General features: G+C 32.0%; 1 protein-coding gene across 1 annotated transcript in view; it reads right to left on the bottom strand.

Annotated features, from left to right (window-relative positions):
• Nckx30C (solute carrier family 24 member Nckx30C) overlaps positions 1-18,001 on the bottom strand; it is a 63,062-nt gene that overhangs the window by 20,788 nt on the left and 24,273 nt on the right. The window contains exon 3 of the mRNA XM_089705014.1: positions 12,635-12,794. Coding sequence (XP_089561140.1) covers positions 12,635-12,794 — 160 coding nt within the window. The remainder of the gene's footprint in view (positions 1-12,634; positions 12,795-18,001) is intronic.

The raw sequence follows: 18,001 nt of genomic DNA, 5'->3' as shown, positions 1-18,001 counted from the left end.
GTGGTACCTACATGTTTAAACTATCCTATCTCTCAAGTTGGATCGAACTGCGCATGGTGTGCGAATTTTATTATAATCGGTTAAGTGGTTTAGGAGTCCATTGAGGACAAACATTGTGACACGAGATATATATATATTAAGACTAGGTTTCCGCCCGCGGCTTCGCCCGCGCAGTCAAAGAAAAACCCGCATAGTTCCCGTTCCCGTGGGATTTCCGGGATTGCGTCATTTTCCCGGGATAAAAAGTAGTCTATGTCCTTTCTCGGGTATCAAAATATCTCCATACCAAATTTCATGAAAATTGGTTCAGTAGTTTAGGCGTGATTGAGTAACAGACAGACAGACAGAGTTACTTTCGCATTTATAATATTAGTATGGATTATGAAGCTGACGAGTTTGTTTGAACGCGCTTATCTCAGGAAGTAATGTTCTGATTTGAATAATTTTTTCAGTGTTAGAAAGTCCGTAATCGAGAAAGGCTGTAGGCTAGATATCATTATGTTAAGACCAATAGCAGCGGAGCACTATGGGTAATACCGCGGGGCAAAGTTAGTGATCGATAATATTCTTTATTTGAATATAGTTGGAAATGATTAAGCAAAGGGAACTGTTTAAAACTAAGAAAGAATGGAAAAAGAAAGAGTACTTTCTCTTCAAATTAAACTTTAATTAATTTAACGAAGTTTCTACTTTTTTTGTGTCATTTTCTATTATGTGTCTATGAAGTTAATTTCTAATTTATAAGAACAGCTAATAAGAAAGGGAGCACATTTATATGTTCTGTTTATATACCAGCTGTGCCTCGCGGTTTTACCCGCATAGCTCTGCTCCTGTTGGCCTTAGCGTGATGATATAATACAGCCTATAATAGCCTACCTCGATATTAAACACCGAAAGAATTTTTCAAATCGGACTTCCTGAGATAATAGATTCAAACAAACAAACTCTTCAGCTTTATAGATAATTCAAATATTTGTCCCTTCACGCAAAAACTACAGACCTAAACACACATTTACGGATTTTATCTAGTTATCTAACAAGAGTTTCATAACCTCAGTATTCCCATTCTATTTCCTCGCATCACTTAACATAATCTAAACAAATCAAAGGATTAATTCAGCTTGACAAAATATCGGATACAGATTACTATTAATGTGATTTACATGTAAACAACTTAACTCTTTTAAGGTTTCTATCGCGTGAACTAACCATATTATTGTGATACAACTCCGAGTCTGTAATACCTGAATAGCGACACCTTACTCTGAATCGTGTAAGCGAAATGTTTTCGCTACAGAGGATGTAACTTTCCAACATCATCCATTGGGACCTTACAGTCGAGTATACTGGTCGATGATCCTCCCTTTTTCGATAAAGGAATTCCATTCTCAAATGTCAAAACAAGGTGATTAAATAGTCAGTTTATTTCTTGTTATTTATTTGTATCGGAAGGACGATATTTCAAGGCTTTATTATGATAATTAGCAATTTCGTAACATTAATAATTAACGAGTGATTTCAAACTGGAATTATCATTATTTAAATATGTTAAAAGGATAAACAAATAAATCAATTATTTTTATTTATTATTTTTGTTATCATAGAAAGTTTTATATCTAAGTTCACTGTAGGTTTTGTCAACTCACGTTTTGCATCAGTTTTTACCATATTTGCGCATAAATATATGTGAGGTTTTAAAACATATAGCCATGACTTGTGACCTATTTAAAAGCGGTCAAATAGCATAATGAATAAACATCCGCGGCAGTAAAGACAGTCATTATTTTAATATCGTTGGTTGCTTCAATGAAGGTTGAGTTTCTTTAGAGTAGCCTCGTTGACTTACTTGTTTGGCACTTTTATATATAATGATAGTTTGAAATATCATTTATAAGAGTTTGTGGGTTTTTGCACTATATAATTTAGTTTAATTATTTAATACTGAATTTACTGTACATTTATTTAGTTTGATTTGAAGTGTCTTATTCTAATTGTATTGTGTGCTGTGTTTATTGTAATTTTGTGGAGTCAAATAAATGATCTTTCTTTCTTTTTCTAATAAAATGTATTAATGTATACGTATCGTATTTATGGTGCAGTTACAAGAGGCTTTGTTGGATAGATGTTATAGCTTGTATCAAACATTCTTATTAGAACTGTTGTTTTTTTTATTTACATATAAACCATCGTACTTAACTACACTTTATTAGTTTATCCAGTGATATAGATCACTGGATAAACTAACAAATTAAGGTTTTATTCACACTTAACCATTGCATAAGTGGTTACTAAGATTATCTGTATTATCAATAAAAATCCAATCGAATTTAATAAGCTTATATCTCAGAAGTAATAACTGCTCGATATTTGTTTAAATTATCTATGAAATATCTACAACGCTGCGCCATGATTCATCCTCCTCTCTTTGTCTTACGTAAAGGACATTTATAAAATAAGTTGCATTAACGATAACCAAACAGCCAAGGCATCGTAATAAAACATTTGCTATCCAAAATATAATATTTGCATTAACTAGAGCGGACGCGTTACAAGCTGTAGGGTGCTCGAGCTCGCCGGCCATGGCATCTCGGCGAAGTGTTGGATGCAGAACTGCATTGTTACCTTACTTTAGCGTAATTATTTTAGAGGTCATGGTAATGTATGCGTGCGGTTACACGTCTTTATGGTTATAAATAATACATGTCTAAATAATAATGTCAATAATACATGTTAAAAAACACGCGCGCACTCATGAAACTATTTTATGGTCTCCTTGATAAGTGTAAAAAACTAGAATTAAATCTGTCCGTTTAAAGTGATAATCGAGTCAAAGAGTCGGTTACATACAAATTACAAACATACATGAAGATAAGAAAACGTGTTAAAACCTTATTTTTAGCGTGATCAACGTTTAAAATTCCATTAAGAATTATTCTAATCAAGAAAATAGATAATCTGTCTGTTAATATGCTGGGTTTATATAAGTAAGTCTTGTCTAAATGATTATTAGTTTATCATTTTTTGATTATTACTGTTGCGACTTTTAAGCGTGAAAAGCAAGTACAGTGGAGCTCAGTTGTTATAACATATTAATTTATGATAAAGTAGAGATACATTGTTTACCTTCAGATGGTGCACTAAAGAGTGGCCTAGCTTATTCAGAGTGACGAGTGTTAAACAATATTTTACGAGGTTCAACATCCAATGTTAATGGCAATAGGTGTCTACAGTAGCCATCGACGTTAGCAGCTTCAAGCATGTTCAAAGAAATTTACGATGTTTAATCAATAATGTGGTGATCGTCTTTGAATCAGAGTATATGGATACTCTATGTGATAGTATGTATTGCTAAACCTATGCAAGTACGTAGTATGTACGCTAGTATGTATTGCTAAACCATATCTCTTAAACATTTCCCCTGTAGAGATAAGAAATTTTTATGTCCAAGATAATTTTAGATCAAAGACTACGACGAAACATGTAAAGATTCTTTTAAAATTTTTATTAATAAGTATTATTTAAAAAAAAATCAAGACATGTGATTACGGTAATTATATAAAAATCTACATACAATTAAGCATGACAAGTATCATTTGTCGATACACAAATATTCCAATATGTTTAAGTTAGTGCAGAATTATTGAAGTCTAGGAAATATGTTTAACTGACTGTTACATTTAGTTTGGTTCAGTTCTAGTATAATATAATCTTATATATAAAAATGAATCGCAAAATGTGTTGGTAAGCGCATAACTCGAGAACGGCTGGACCGATTTCGATAATTCTTTTTTTATTATATTCCTTGAAGTACGAGGATGGTTTTTTTGTAGAGAAAACGTAAATATGTACCACGGGCGAAGCCGGGGCGGTCCGCTAGTTGTTAATATAATTATTGAACAGCAAAATATGTTGTAGAGGATTATCATAGCTTGTTCTAAAACATAATTTTATATAATAAGCTTTAAGTTTGAAAGAAATAAAACAATAATGCTAGTATTGTGCAAAAGTAAAAAACAATTTGAATTCATTCACATAGAAGGATAAGAAGAAGAGTTGCATTCCAAGTATTTCTGATTTTGTCTGCTAAAAGTTACAACTATAGTTTGATTTCTTTCTTCTTTAAAACGCGTATACACAACCTTGGTCTTTCTTATCTGCATTCTCCACCAAATGGGTCTTCTTTTAACCACTTTTAAATACCAACGGAGCGGAAAATCACGCGTGAACCGATAAAAATGCGTCAGCTTAATATTTTATCCACCTGTCCATTTAACTGCATTTTGTTATGAAATAAAGCAAACTAAGAATCTCAACCATTTCTGGCCAGCTGCCATTAGGCTTTAGAATTGTAGTCAGTTGTATTGTTTAGTATTTGTTGAGTTCGTAAGGGGATGAATATTGAGGTCAACGCTTTTAAACTGCTAAGAATGTCGTGATATTATTAGAGAATAATATTTAGAATTAAACATAAATGTCAAGGTTCATATCTAAATGTGCATAATAGTTTTTCGTTTGGGGAAATGCCAGTAATGTTGTATTGAATGGATGATGTAGAATATATTATGTAGAATAGAAAGAAGAAAGATTCTGAGTTATTGAATGAATTACTTTTGTTGTGGTGTGTTGTTAGTTGTAAAATAAAATAATAAATAATAATTGTTTCTTGCGAGTTTATTATAAAAACGTAGTCTCTAATATCTATAGAAAGAAGAATATTCTGATTTAATTTTATGAATTGCTTTTGTTGTGGTGTGTTGTTAGTTGTAAAATAAAATAATGAATAATAAGTTGTTTCTTGCGAGTTTATTATAAAAACGTAGTCTAATTTAGTATTTTCTAGTGTTTGATTTTACGCGAGTATTATACATTTAGAAATTATTTATTTTCCCGACGTTTAGAACACTTTACAGCGAGCGTGGTCACTGGGAAACGTCGCGAAAATAATATAATGAATAAATCGCGTTTAAAATCCGTTAAAAAGTCTTTAAGTAATTTTTAAATGTAGTCTAATTGTTTTAGTGTTTGTTAAATAAACTGCTTCTTTAATAGTAATAAGCATAGAAATTGTAAATATTAAAAGAAAAAGGGCTATTGCATACGTGTTATAGCCAGATAATAGCTTTCCTTATTTTTTGTATATTAAGTGCTTCATTTAAATGTGTTCATATCGAAATAAAAGTATATTAATAGAACATGAATGGTTTTTATTAAAAACAATAACATTACGAGTACAAAAAGAAAATAATAGGCAGGATATTATGACGAAAGAATTTATTTATTTAATCAGACATTTTAAATCTTTGTAACAACTTGCGTAGCGACTGAAAAGTTCAGTAGATCACATTGCAATGGGTTTAAATGTTTCTAAATTAGAAAATTTTAGCTATGAAGTGTAAAAGCAAGTATTTATAAAACTAAGGTATGTGTTTTTGTGGTAGACAAGCTAGAACTACATCACTGCCAGTTGTTTTCGCGTGAAAGAGTAACAAATATACATTCTTAAAATTTAAGCTTTATAATACAGGATCTCGAAAATATGCAAAAATACGATAACCACAACAAAGCCTGGGACTTTATGTAAATAACAGCAAATGTACGGTTCGGATTATCGCGGTTAACAATAGGCCTATTTCATCAGAAAACTTTGTGCGGTCGGAATGGTCTCTGTTTCATCTTTTAGCATTTGCAAGTAATAATGCTAAAGTTTGCGTGTTTGTTACTGATTACGCGAGAACTAGTGTTTTTTTTGGGATTAATAAGGTTAATTTGGCTGTAGTGGAAGAAGAGATAAATAGAGAGGACATATTTTAAGCAGTGGAAATACTATATATATTACTAGCGGTCCGCCCCGGCTTCGCCCGTGGTACATATGAAAAATAGATGTTGGCCGATTCTCAGACTTACCCGATATGCACAGAAAATTTCATGAGAATCGGTCCACCCGTTTCGGAGGAGTATGCAGACTAACATTGTGACACGAGAATTTTATATATAAGAAGATGTATTGTAGAAAAAAAAAACCTATTCGGTTTAGAATCTGGCGAAGAATAGATACAAAATTGAATAGGTACAATTTAACGTAAAAGTTTGACTGCTTTTAGTAAACTATCAAATCTTGTATCAAAAAGTCTTGTTTTCGGGAGAAAGAAAGCATTATGTGAAAATATAGGAATGATTTATAGTTAATCGTAAACTTAAGGATATTATATTATTGTCTACGCACCAATATGCAAAAGCTATCTAATTCTACAGATTTCCTTTTTTATTTTAGTTAATTTCACATGTCATCGATATGGCTTCAGTATACATAACAGCCCAGTATAACGCATAGACCTAAAAAATCCAATGTAAAACCAATCTCCTAACATCCACACAGACCAACTGCGTTTTTTAAAACGTCTGCCAATTGGCCGTAACTCACGTTTTGATTGTATTTGAAAAGCTGCCAAGTTCACAGAATCGATACGATTTGCACCAAGCGGCGCTGGGTTAACTAACTTACTTGTAATGTTGATTATTTTTATCTCGTAGGCTTCCGTGTACAGAATTTAGTATTCGTTGTGACGCATTTTCGGTGAGAATGTTCAAAGGTGTTTGAATTTTCTTATTTCTGATATAATTTGATACTGTGTTCCACGGTTTTATTTAAGTGGTACATGATGTTGTAAGGCCTATTATGTATAGATTAAACTTGTGTTTAAGAGTCAAGGAAGTCAATGGAATAAATATAAAATAGATTTTTTTTTATTTGTTTCAACGCGCTAATATCAGGGACTTACTGGACCGTTTACAAAAAATCACGGGCGTAGCCGGGTGTAGTATATCACAATTCATATCGCATTTATGCATATTGTCATACTATCCTTCTACTTTATACACCACAATCCCATATCTATAATCCTATATTAGATTCTCTTACTAATGGACTTATGGTCACTTATGAAAATAATATCAGGTGACGTATTTTTTTCTTTCTTGTGAAAAAACCACAGAAAATCCCCTTATTTTTATGTATATTTCTTAGAACAGAATTACTTAAGTAGGTAACAACTTAGTCAACTACCTACTATAAGTAGGGGTATAGTATGTTGTATTAATTTTATATTAAAAACTGCTTATTTGTGGACTACCTACATCGGATAGTATAATATTTTGTTATTTCTTTGTAATTTAAAACAAACTCATAATTATTGTTCAGTTATAGCCACAATTGAGCCAATTCCAATTAATACAAAAGTTTATACTTAATGCAACGTCTCTAAATATAACATGGACCGTAGGTATATCGATATATAGATACATATAAGAAAACCTCAGAGTTGGTACGGATTCCACGAACTAGCAACGTAATTGTTTCGGAGTAAGCTTTCAGAATTTATAGCTTTAATATTTGAATGAATCAAAATGTTTGTATACAAAATTATAGAGAAATAAGAATTATAATGAAAATAAAACCCGACTGTTAATTTATATAGCCTATTTTACAACCATCTTTCTGACGATTACAACGATTCCTCGAAAGTCAAAATCCGTCCAGCGGTTTGGGCCTTAGGGCGTGCCATACATACACTCGAAAAACATTACCGTCCTTCTTTCCTAGTCGGGTAGGTATCTCATATCATAGAAAATTCGATACATTCGTACTTAATTATCAAATTATTTACATTATAATAGAGTATAATCAATATAGGTACTACATATAAGTTATATTTTCTTCTGTTTTTTCATTCTTCTTTAAAAAAACTGGATAAAAAACTGGACGAGTCTTCTCTCGTCGATGTAAGCATACGCAGGCAATAGTAACAAAAAGCACTCAAGTAACAAAAACTTTAGTACTTTGAATTACTAAAACCTGCATGTGCTACTTTTGATGACTCTTCTTCGCCTTTCTTTTCTTTTCTTCCACGATGATTAAAGTAAAGTCCCGTGTCCCCGTAGTGGGGTAAGGGGCAGATGCATTATTCATACATCTGTTTCACTGATCGATTTTCTTTAGGGACAAGTAGGTGATCAGCCTTCTGTGTCCTGCCAGACCGAGACATTTTTTTTTCTTCGTCTCCACCGGGAATCGAACCCAGGACCCCTCGGTTCTACGCTCAAGCTCCACGATGATTAAGTACATGTTTTTATATTGGTTAATATTACACATAAATACATTTATACAAAGTACAAACAACAAAAATACTAAAAACTCTTTAAACAAGCTTTTATATTTATAAACACTTATGGATATCAGTGTTGATGATAGTAGAGTTTTCTTCGATTTTAAAATGTAAATAGGAACGACACATATAAAACATGTTCGTGAACTTAAAACAATTCAGTTGCGCATGTAAATTCGTTAATTAAAATCTACTAATCGGATTTTGGGATAATTGCATTGTTTCTGTTGAACTTCTGTTGAAATTGATAATTTGTCAAATCATAGTACCCTAGTGATATACATAGATACAAACGGATATTTTGAGTTTTTTTTTAACATGAACGCATTATCATAATTTAATAGAGCTTTATAATGTTAAAAAAAACACTAAATAAATCTTGAGCTAAACATTTTATAACTATGTTGCAATAACTATACATAATACATATGTTGCGAGAATATTTAAGAGGTGTGTGTGTTGCTAGATTAAATAATATTTTGGTAAGAAATTATGTACAGAAAAGCGGATAAGCGAATTGACAAGTGACAAGCACTTAAGGGTTACCATCGTTAAAAAAGAACTTTAAAGTGTGCCGTGTTGTGACTAGGCAAATTTAAATAAAAATTGCTTGTGAAAAGAGCAACACGGCTCTACCATAAAAATGTAATCATTAAGTAACTATATTTTTAATCCTTTATCTATTCTATTTGTGGGGATTTATAAATATGTAACCTATTTTGACATATTATTATGTAGATTAAAAATAATGTAATAAATAATAGGTAAATATCTATTTATTATTTAAAACAGTATCTAATAGCCAGTCGAGAGAGTACCTGGTTTTGTTCCATAGAACCTTGTATTTTCTTTTCTCCTAACTACTTAGAATACTAGAAAATCTTAAACAAATTCTTTGTCAAATAAGAAATATCCTTTCCGTGTTGCTCCATAATATATTAAAATAGCAGTGTTTATTAAAGCTTAAAAAGTTAAAGGCTTTATCCATTTTGCTTTAAATCTGAACTGTATCATATTATATTAAGTATAAAATTACAGTACATTAGCGTAATTTACAATTTGAGCACTTTATTTTGTAAAATACTACTACAGTTTGTAAATGGCCAATTATATACAGGGTGTCCCAAAAAGTAGTGATGAACGGAAGCTGGGAGGTAGAAGACCTAGAGGGCTATCCGAATCAACCCCATATATGTTATGCGATTTTTCGTATTTTCGGAGTTATGACGTTTTTTTCAATTTTTCACCTATCGCCGAGTACGATGATATTTTCACTTATGGTGACGTCAATTGTTGCGCTAGATGCTTGATTTTTTGTTTGTTTGCTATGCTGAAAGATAGGCCAATTCAGTATGGTAACATTTACTATCGTTAGATCTTCGAATGGAATAAAAAAAAGAATTAAATGCCAAGAAAGATAAAACTACCCAGTGTGTTCACCACTTCAAGGGCCCGTAAAAAAATAAAATCACATAAAAAAGTTTTCCGATGGCTTTTAAAAACTTGCTCTATCTATCAGGTAGCTACCCTGAAAATTTCATTTAATTATTCAGAAGGCTTCAATCGAAAAATTTAAATCTAAATGTGGTAAGTGCAAAAATTGAATTAACATGATGATCAATAAAAACAAATTAAAACCAATAACAAGGTGTTTAATTATTACCAGAAATTTTTAAAATGACCCCGCTGTTGCTCAGTGCAAGTGCGACATCACGTAAGAAGTTGTCTTTTAAATGTCTGAATGCCCTTTTATCATTTTTAATGGTTTCTTCTGCTACTATGAATTTTCGGGTTATTTCGTTCAAATTGTGGTATTCTCTCAAGTAGCCGAGGTCTTTTAGTATCCCCATTGAAACAAATCAATGGGGTTTAGGTCGAGGGACCGTGGAGGCCAGGCTTTAAGGCAGGCGTCACCAGCGCCCCCCCAGGGCGTCACCCCCATGTATGTTATGCGATTTTTTGTATTTTCGGAGTTATGACGTTTTTTTTCAATTTTTCACCTATCGCCGAGTACGATGATATTTTCACTCATGGTGACGTCAATTATTGCGCTAGATGCTTGATTTTTTGTTTGTTTGCTAAGCTGAAAGATAGGCCAATTCAGTATGGTAACATTTACTATCGTTAGATCTTCGAATGGAATAAAAAAAAGAATTAAATGCCAAGAAAGATAAAATTACCCAGTATGTTCACCACTTCAAGGGCCCGTAAAAAAATAAAATCACATAAAAAAAACGTGCCCGGGTGACGTATCTATACTTTAAAAAAATCATTGCAAGCGTTCCTACAGCTACATGATATTTCATAGCGTTACATCTGGCCATCGTGAAAGGCCATAAGCAGCCTTTCACGATACTTCTGAATGAATTCATAATACCTACTTGAGTTTGAACATTATAAATAAGCATATAGTTTAGTAAAATATGACCATCATGTCTCTGCTACGCACAACTGTAAGCCAAATGACACTTATTGAAAATCTGTGCCAGTCGCGAGTGCAGTCGCGAGCGACAGGCACAGATTTTCACACAGAGATTTTCACACAGAGATTTTCACACAGAGATTTTCACACAGAGATTTTCACACAGAGATTTTCACACAGAGATTTTCACACAGAGATTTTCACACAGAGATTTTCACACAGAGATTTTCACACAGAGATTTTCACACAGAGATTTTCACACAGAGATTTTCACACAGATTTTCACAGAGATTTTCACACAGAGATTTTCACTCAGAGATTTTCACGCCTGCGCATGCGCTGGTGACGCCTGCCTTAAAGCCTGGCCTCCACGGTCCCTCGACCTAAACCCCATTGATTTGTTTCAATGAGGATACTAAAAGATCTCGGCTACTTGAGAGAATACCACAATTTGAACGAAATAACCCGAAAATTCATAGTAGCAGAAGAAACCATTAAAAATGATAAAAGGGCATTCAGACATTTAAAAGACAACTTTTTACGGTGATGTCGCACTTGCACTGAGCAACAGCGGGGTCATTTTAAAAATTTCTGGTAATAATTAAACACCTTGTTATTGGTTTTAATTTGTTTTTATTGATCATCATGTTAATGCAATTTTTGCACTTACCACATTTAGATTTAAATTTTTCGATTGAAGCCTTCTGAATAATAAAATGAAATTTTCAGGGTAGCTACCTGATAGATAGAGCAAGTTTTTAAAAGCCAAACGGAAAACTTTTTTTATGTGATTTTATTTTTTTACGGGCCCTTGAAGTGGTGAACATACTGGGTAGTTTTATCTTTCTTGGCATTTAATTCTTTTTTTTATTCCATTCGAAGATCTAACGATAGTAAATGTTACCATACTGAATTGGCCTATCTTTCAGCTTAGCAAACAAACAAAAAATCAAGCATCTAGCGCAATAATTGACGTCACCATGAGTGAAAATATCATCGTACTCGGCGATAGGTGAAAAATTGAAAAAAAACGTCATAACTCCGAAAATACGAAAAATCGCATAACATACATGGGGGTGATTCGGATAGCCCTCTAGGTCCTCTACCTCCCAGCTTCCGTTCATCACTAGTTTTTGGGACACCCTGTATAGTTAACCTGTTTTTTATTTCGCTTACATAGATTATGCTTATGTACTGTCAGATATTTATAATTAAAATTGATTGGGCAATCATAAGAACTTAGCAAAACATTTTTTATTTAAATTTTAAACCTACCTACATAAAAACACACTTGTATTTATTTACCGCTCTTACCGAATGCTCTATAAAAGAAAACGTATTGAAACTATTATAATGATACAAGTAATACTGCCTAGTTTCATCTAGTCGTTAGTAAAATCTCATATACGACGTTCCTTTCTTTCTTCGTCTTATAAACAAACAGAGGTTGAGTTTCCATGCAATATTTTTGAATGGCAATCAAAGACTTCTTATTGAATAGTAAAGAGAAGTTACCATCTTTGAGTGAGGCATTCAAAAGCAATTCTGTGTGTCTTTGCTATCTCAATGAATGCTTTGAGAATTGCTATAATAGCTTCTCCACTATTGTGCGAATTTTAGATGACGATTTTTCTTTTGCCATTTTTCTAGGAACTTTTTGAAGTGTTAAATGTTTTAGTTGGAAGATTGGAAGAACCACAAATTTATTTCTTTAATGCTATAATTTTAATTTCAAAAGTGTCTAGCATAACAATAATTAAAAAGCTCTTAATTGAGCACTTATGTACTTAAACTTGCTCAAAAGCTTTTATGCTTATTTTCCTGTATATTCTGGAATCTGTGAATTTTATGTGTTCTTCATACATAAAATTTGACGCATGGTAAGTGAAATATAAGATCAGGGAATTTTGGAATATCTCTACATACCTACACTATACAAGTTGTTTTTAGTTGATTGTATTCCTTCTACATAACGTTTCTTTCTTTAACATGTCCTATGATTACCCAATCACCTTAACTAAGCGAAAAAAGAAAGCGAAGCGGTGCATACCTAACTCACCGTCGTGCATCGGATCGATCGTGTGGATCATGAGCTGCAGCAATCCATGTCTGAACTTAGCAGTGGGCGCTTTACTGCTTCCCGGCCCGGCCGCCACCGTCGCCGTGTTCGTGCCGACTGACGTCTCACTCGATGTTGTCGCGTTGCCGTGCTGTGGAGGGGAGATTGGTTAGTGCGGGTAGAATGGAATTTTGAATTTTTGGTCTGACAAGGTATACTTAATTTGGTTTGTATTTAGAAATTTATTGGTCTGACAAGGTATGTTAATGGTACATGATCTAAAAGGTAAAGATAGAAGCGTTTTATTTTGTAAACAAAGTTAAACACTTCTGGGTTAAGATGATAGAATGTACTGGAAAAGTTTGCACTCATTCGCATGTTCTAAGAAAAGTTTATTTGTTTACTTGCGGATTAGATGCAATATTGAATATACACGTCTTATTGAAATGTATCATCTCATTTCGCTTTTAAATATGTTATCAATCACATTTAAATAATTAATCTCTACTATAAATTAACCCATAGAATTTAATTACAATTTCCATATAGATAACTTCCTACGAGTATACGCCACTTTTTTATTGTAACGTTACTAAAAATCATATTTATTGTTCAAAAATGTTTATGTTATGTAAGATTTATCGAGGAAAATAGAAGACTACGTTTAGCTTACGTAAGCTTTTAGTTTACGTAAGCTGATGGAATCATTTTAAATATAAGGATGTATCGTTTTATTGCTTTTACTGACGGTTAAATTTCATTCAAATTAAACATAATATTCCAGTCATGTTCACTGCAAAAGAAGCAGCGAATAAAAATATGTTCTTAATAGTTTGCTATTCAAAGCTTTAGTATATTATTCATCTACTTGTATACATATATAAGTAGGCAGTGGGTCGTCTTGTCATATGTATTTGAGTGTCTCTTCAAAGTAGCACGATTGTCATTCTTCTGCATTACAATGCAGTTTTGTTAAGTATATGTTTCATCGCGATACGTGAATTCAAAGTCGTTAGGTTGAGAAGGTCGAATTTCATTCTGCATTTCAACATTTTCTACCTCTTTCTAAGATAACTTACTTAGAATATAGTCTGAAATAACAAGCTTCTTATCATTCTAGATTCTATACAAGCAAACGCACGGTATCAAGCTAGTTAATATCTGTTTCCTTTCATTACGATAACATTTGTGAAACTTATACTCGTTACATAATTAATTAAAAAAAATACCTACCTATAAAACTTCAAGAATTTTAACAACGATAAACCAGATATTCGATCGATGTCTTTAAATTTTCAAATAAAAATTTACATTTTCAAAAATGATTCTAGAACAGGAATTTAAAAAGAAGATTAAATTAATAAATTATAAAGAACCAACCTCTTTGAATATAACCTCTTAAAGCTCTGAAAACGCTAACACATTATGCTCACGAATAAAACTGTCTAGATATTTGCTTTATTCAAAACTGGAGCAAGAAGTAGAACAAACGAAATGTCAGAGGCTCTCCAGCTATGCAAGTGCAGATACTAAGTTTTATACCAAGACAGTTCTTGGATACATACGGAACCTTAAGAAATATGATATTTAATTATAACAGAGCGAGAGTTTAATAATAAAATAATTAAAATAAATAAATTATTAAATTATTATTCAATTCTATAATAAATTATTAAATTATTAAAATTTTAATACACGACTTATTAAAATTTTAATTGCATTTTTATTGCAGCCAATGTAACAAGCTTCATAAAGTTAACTGATATAAAAAAGATTAAATATCTAAATTTCATCTTACAAAAACGGTTTAATCATTTTAGGTTAGTCATATCTAGAACCATCGACTGCCAAACGTTATAAAAATTTTGAAATAAAGCCGTCTCCGCTTGAGAATGTAGGTTGAGGCTGCGAAAACTTTGTCTTATTCAGTAATAGAGAATAGTTCTTTTGATTTAGTATTTGCATAATTTTGTGATGATCACATTTTACCCTATTGAAAATGGTTAATAAAAATGATTTTACTACAGATAGCTATATTATAATAGCCAGTTTAAACAATATTAGACCTACTACATACCGTTACATTTAATTTTTCCACAGATTTTTTAAGCTATTGCATAGCGGGCCTTGAGCGCGGGGACCGAATCCAGAAATTTTGTAACGAAAAACCTCACGCTCCCCACTCCGACGGGCGCGGAGGTGTGGCTTGAAGGCATAGCATGCAATAGCTTTACCGCGGCAGTCCCCGAGTGCAACACGTCTTTTTTTTACATTTGAACGATTAAAATTTAAAAGATCACGTCAATAAAATCAAAATAATATGATTTGTCTTTACTTATTTTACCTCTTAATTAATTGTTAATAATACACTTCAAAAACCATATTTTTATCCATACGTAAAGCCTTTTCACGAGTAAATCTCGCACAAAACCGCACTCCAATAATAATTCATGGCTCAAAAACTATTGGATTCCAATAGGTGCGTTTAACTGACGGTTTCCAATTACTAGTTCGTCAGAACCATGTCGTGTGTGCGTGAAGCGGTTAATGAATTTACATTCAAGTTCAATACTATTTTTAAAGCTAATTCTAGTAAATAGCTGCACGCAAAACCCTACATGGATGAGTTTACACAGGTCTATAATAAACTCTATCAATACATAATACTTATAAATATTATCGCGCTCTGTCTGTCATGTTCCTTTTTAAATGCATGTATCCATCCATAGCAGCACTGATATCCTTTGGTTATGAAAATTGATCAAAAACGACATAGACGCCTTTTTATCACGGTTTTATTAGGTTCATTTCTATCTTATCTTTCTACGAGTTTTTTTTTTATTTTTTTTAACTACACTTTTTATTTAAATTTATCTAGGGTTGATGTTTTTGATGGAAATTTTGCTTCTTGTTTTCAGTTCAGCTGTACTAGATGTGCTATGCTTTCGCACAATATAAAGGACAATAATTATGGAATTCCTCTTTATTTTTAGGGTCTGTATTAGACATATAAATCAGATCATAGTTTTAAAAAAATAGTTACCAGTATGGCCTTTATTTACCCTTTATTCCTTAAATACATGGAGCAGTAAAAAAAACTTCCAAAACCAAATGAATAATATTCATACATTCATTCAACTAAAAAGTTTTTTAATTTCACGTACGAGGAGTCCCGAAAACGTTGCAATTGGCGGCCTCAGTCAGCAAGCAATTATTCTGACGAAAACCTACGTCGCTTTTACAACTAGTTTTTCTACTCAATGTAGAATTTACGGGACTATTTTGTCTTCAATTTATAATGTGTAATGTGTAATTTATAATTTTTGCTCATGGAATTGAATATTTTAAAATGTCTTAATGGTTTCAGTATTGTTCACAAATTCAATATTTTTTAAATTTAAAGAATGTTTTCACGTTTGTCAGGAAATGCTGATAATTCATTCTGAAATTTCATGTTTTTTATGTTATTTAATATTTTATGCATTGAAAGAGCTGTATTTATTTATATTTGAAGAATATTATGTGAATAATTATTCATAACGATATCTTTATGTTTTAACTAGCTTCCGCCCACGACTTTGTACGTGCATCCCCGTTTTTCCCCGTTCCCGCAAGAATTTCGGGAAATCCTTTCTTAGCGGATGCCTACGTCCTAACATACGATACGTCCAGTGGTTTGGGTTGTGCGTTGATAGATCACTATATCAGTCACCTTTGAGTTTTATATATATATATAGATTTTGTAAAACACAAGTTAATACAAAAATTATGAATACATAGTACAATTTGGCTCATAATACAATACAAGCGCCTGCAAAAGACAACATAATATAAAATAAAGATTAATTATAATGTGGACTAGAAACTAGACAAAGGCATGTTTGGGCCTTTTAGCGGTCCGCGTATACGAGGCAAATATAGGTCGTGGAATGCCATAGTCTTGCTATACCTATATTCTACAATGTAGTATTGTAAAATTTCTTAGGTCTACTCACGGGGCTACTCACGTACCTACCTGCCGTAGGGGCAATATTGGAACAATCTCGGTTGTTCGGCGGTCGGAGCAATTTCAGTTGTTCTCTAAATTGCCCCTGCTTGCCTATACAGTATACACATCACAATTAAGGAGCCAATTAAGGGTCCAATTCTAAAACTGCCCCTGCTGCAAATACGTGGTAGCTGGTTTAATTAAAGGTATTAGCATGATGAAGAATAAGTTTTTGACTGTCAGATAACGAATTTAATGCTTTTTGACTGGTTTTTCAAATCGGACCTGAGATGAGCGCGATCAAGCAAACAAAGAAAGAGACTCTTCAGCTTTATAATATTAGTATAGATAGCTTCATGAAAATTAATCTACGGATAAAAATTAATTTAAAATAGAAACTGATTTTTTCGGCATTTCAATTTTATGTTCATTCTTTAGAGTTAATCTTATTATAGCAAAAGAAAATTGTTCGTTACCATCTTTTGTTATTTTTTTATTTTAATAAAAGAAACAAGTTTTAATTGGCTTAAACTGTACCTTGGAAATTACCTGAGTCCTCGAGAAAATACTAACTTCATTTATATTATTTTATTTTTTCTTGGTAATGTAGACTGTAGAGTAGATAATATTATTTATTTTTACTAAGATATTGAAATTGTGGGATATCCCTATTCGAAAAATTGATTAAAAGTATCTTATACAGAGTACAGTACCGTATAAGTAATTACAACTTTATCGGATCTTATGAGTTAGGTATAGTTTTTCACCAATTTAAAGCAATACTTAAGACCAAAAATTCATTAATATAAAACTATCAGTTTAATAATTGATTACATTTATAAGATAAACCAGTAATGTATACGTTGCAACCCCAAACTATTTTCATATTGTTAAAACTTTTGATTTTGGAACTGGTTTTTTAGATCTACTAACTATGTAATTATATTCATATATTTATCATACTTTTACCAACGTTTCAGGACCACTGCGTTTAGATACCTAATAATTGAACAGTAGGTATCTAAATAGTTTATTTAGATTTTACAAATAATAAATAAATTAAATAAGTAACAACTGATACTCTATCTATTTAATTTAAATAGATTTTTAATTTCTCTTGTAAACAAAGCATATATTTAATTTTTTGACGCACGCGACCACACATTAAGTTGATTATATCATTTTTATTTTATTTGTTTTATATACCTCGTACTAATTTGTAATGTTTATTGTTGTTTGTTTGTGTGTGTTGAAATAAATGCTTTCTTTCTTTCCTTATTTCTTTCAAAAACAGCATCACGTCATAACTACCGTAAACCGTTTAAATAATAAGCACACTACAATTCATTTTTACCAGCACTATGACGTAA

The sequence above is a fragment of the Colias philodice genome, chromosome 16 (genome assembly GCF_061535455.1).
Source record: "Colias philodice isolate Cphi_HAF_F1 chromosome 16, ilColPhil1 Martin Lab GWU primary, whole genome shotgun sequence".
Taxonomy (NCBI): domain Eukaryota; kingdom Metazoa; phylum Arthropoda; class Insecta; order Lepidoptera; family Pieridae; genus Colias; species Colias philodice.
Note: the sequence above shows the minus strand (reverse complement) of the source record. Positions and strands in the feature narration are given on the sequence as shown.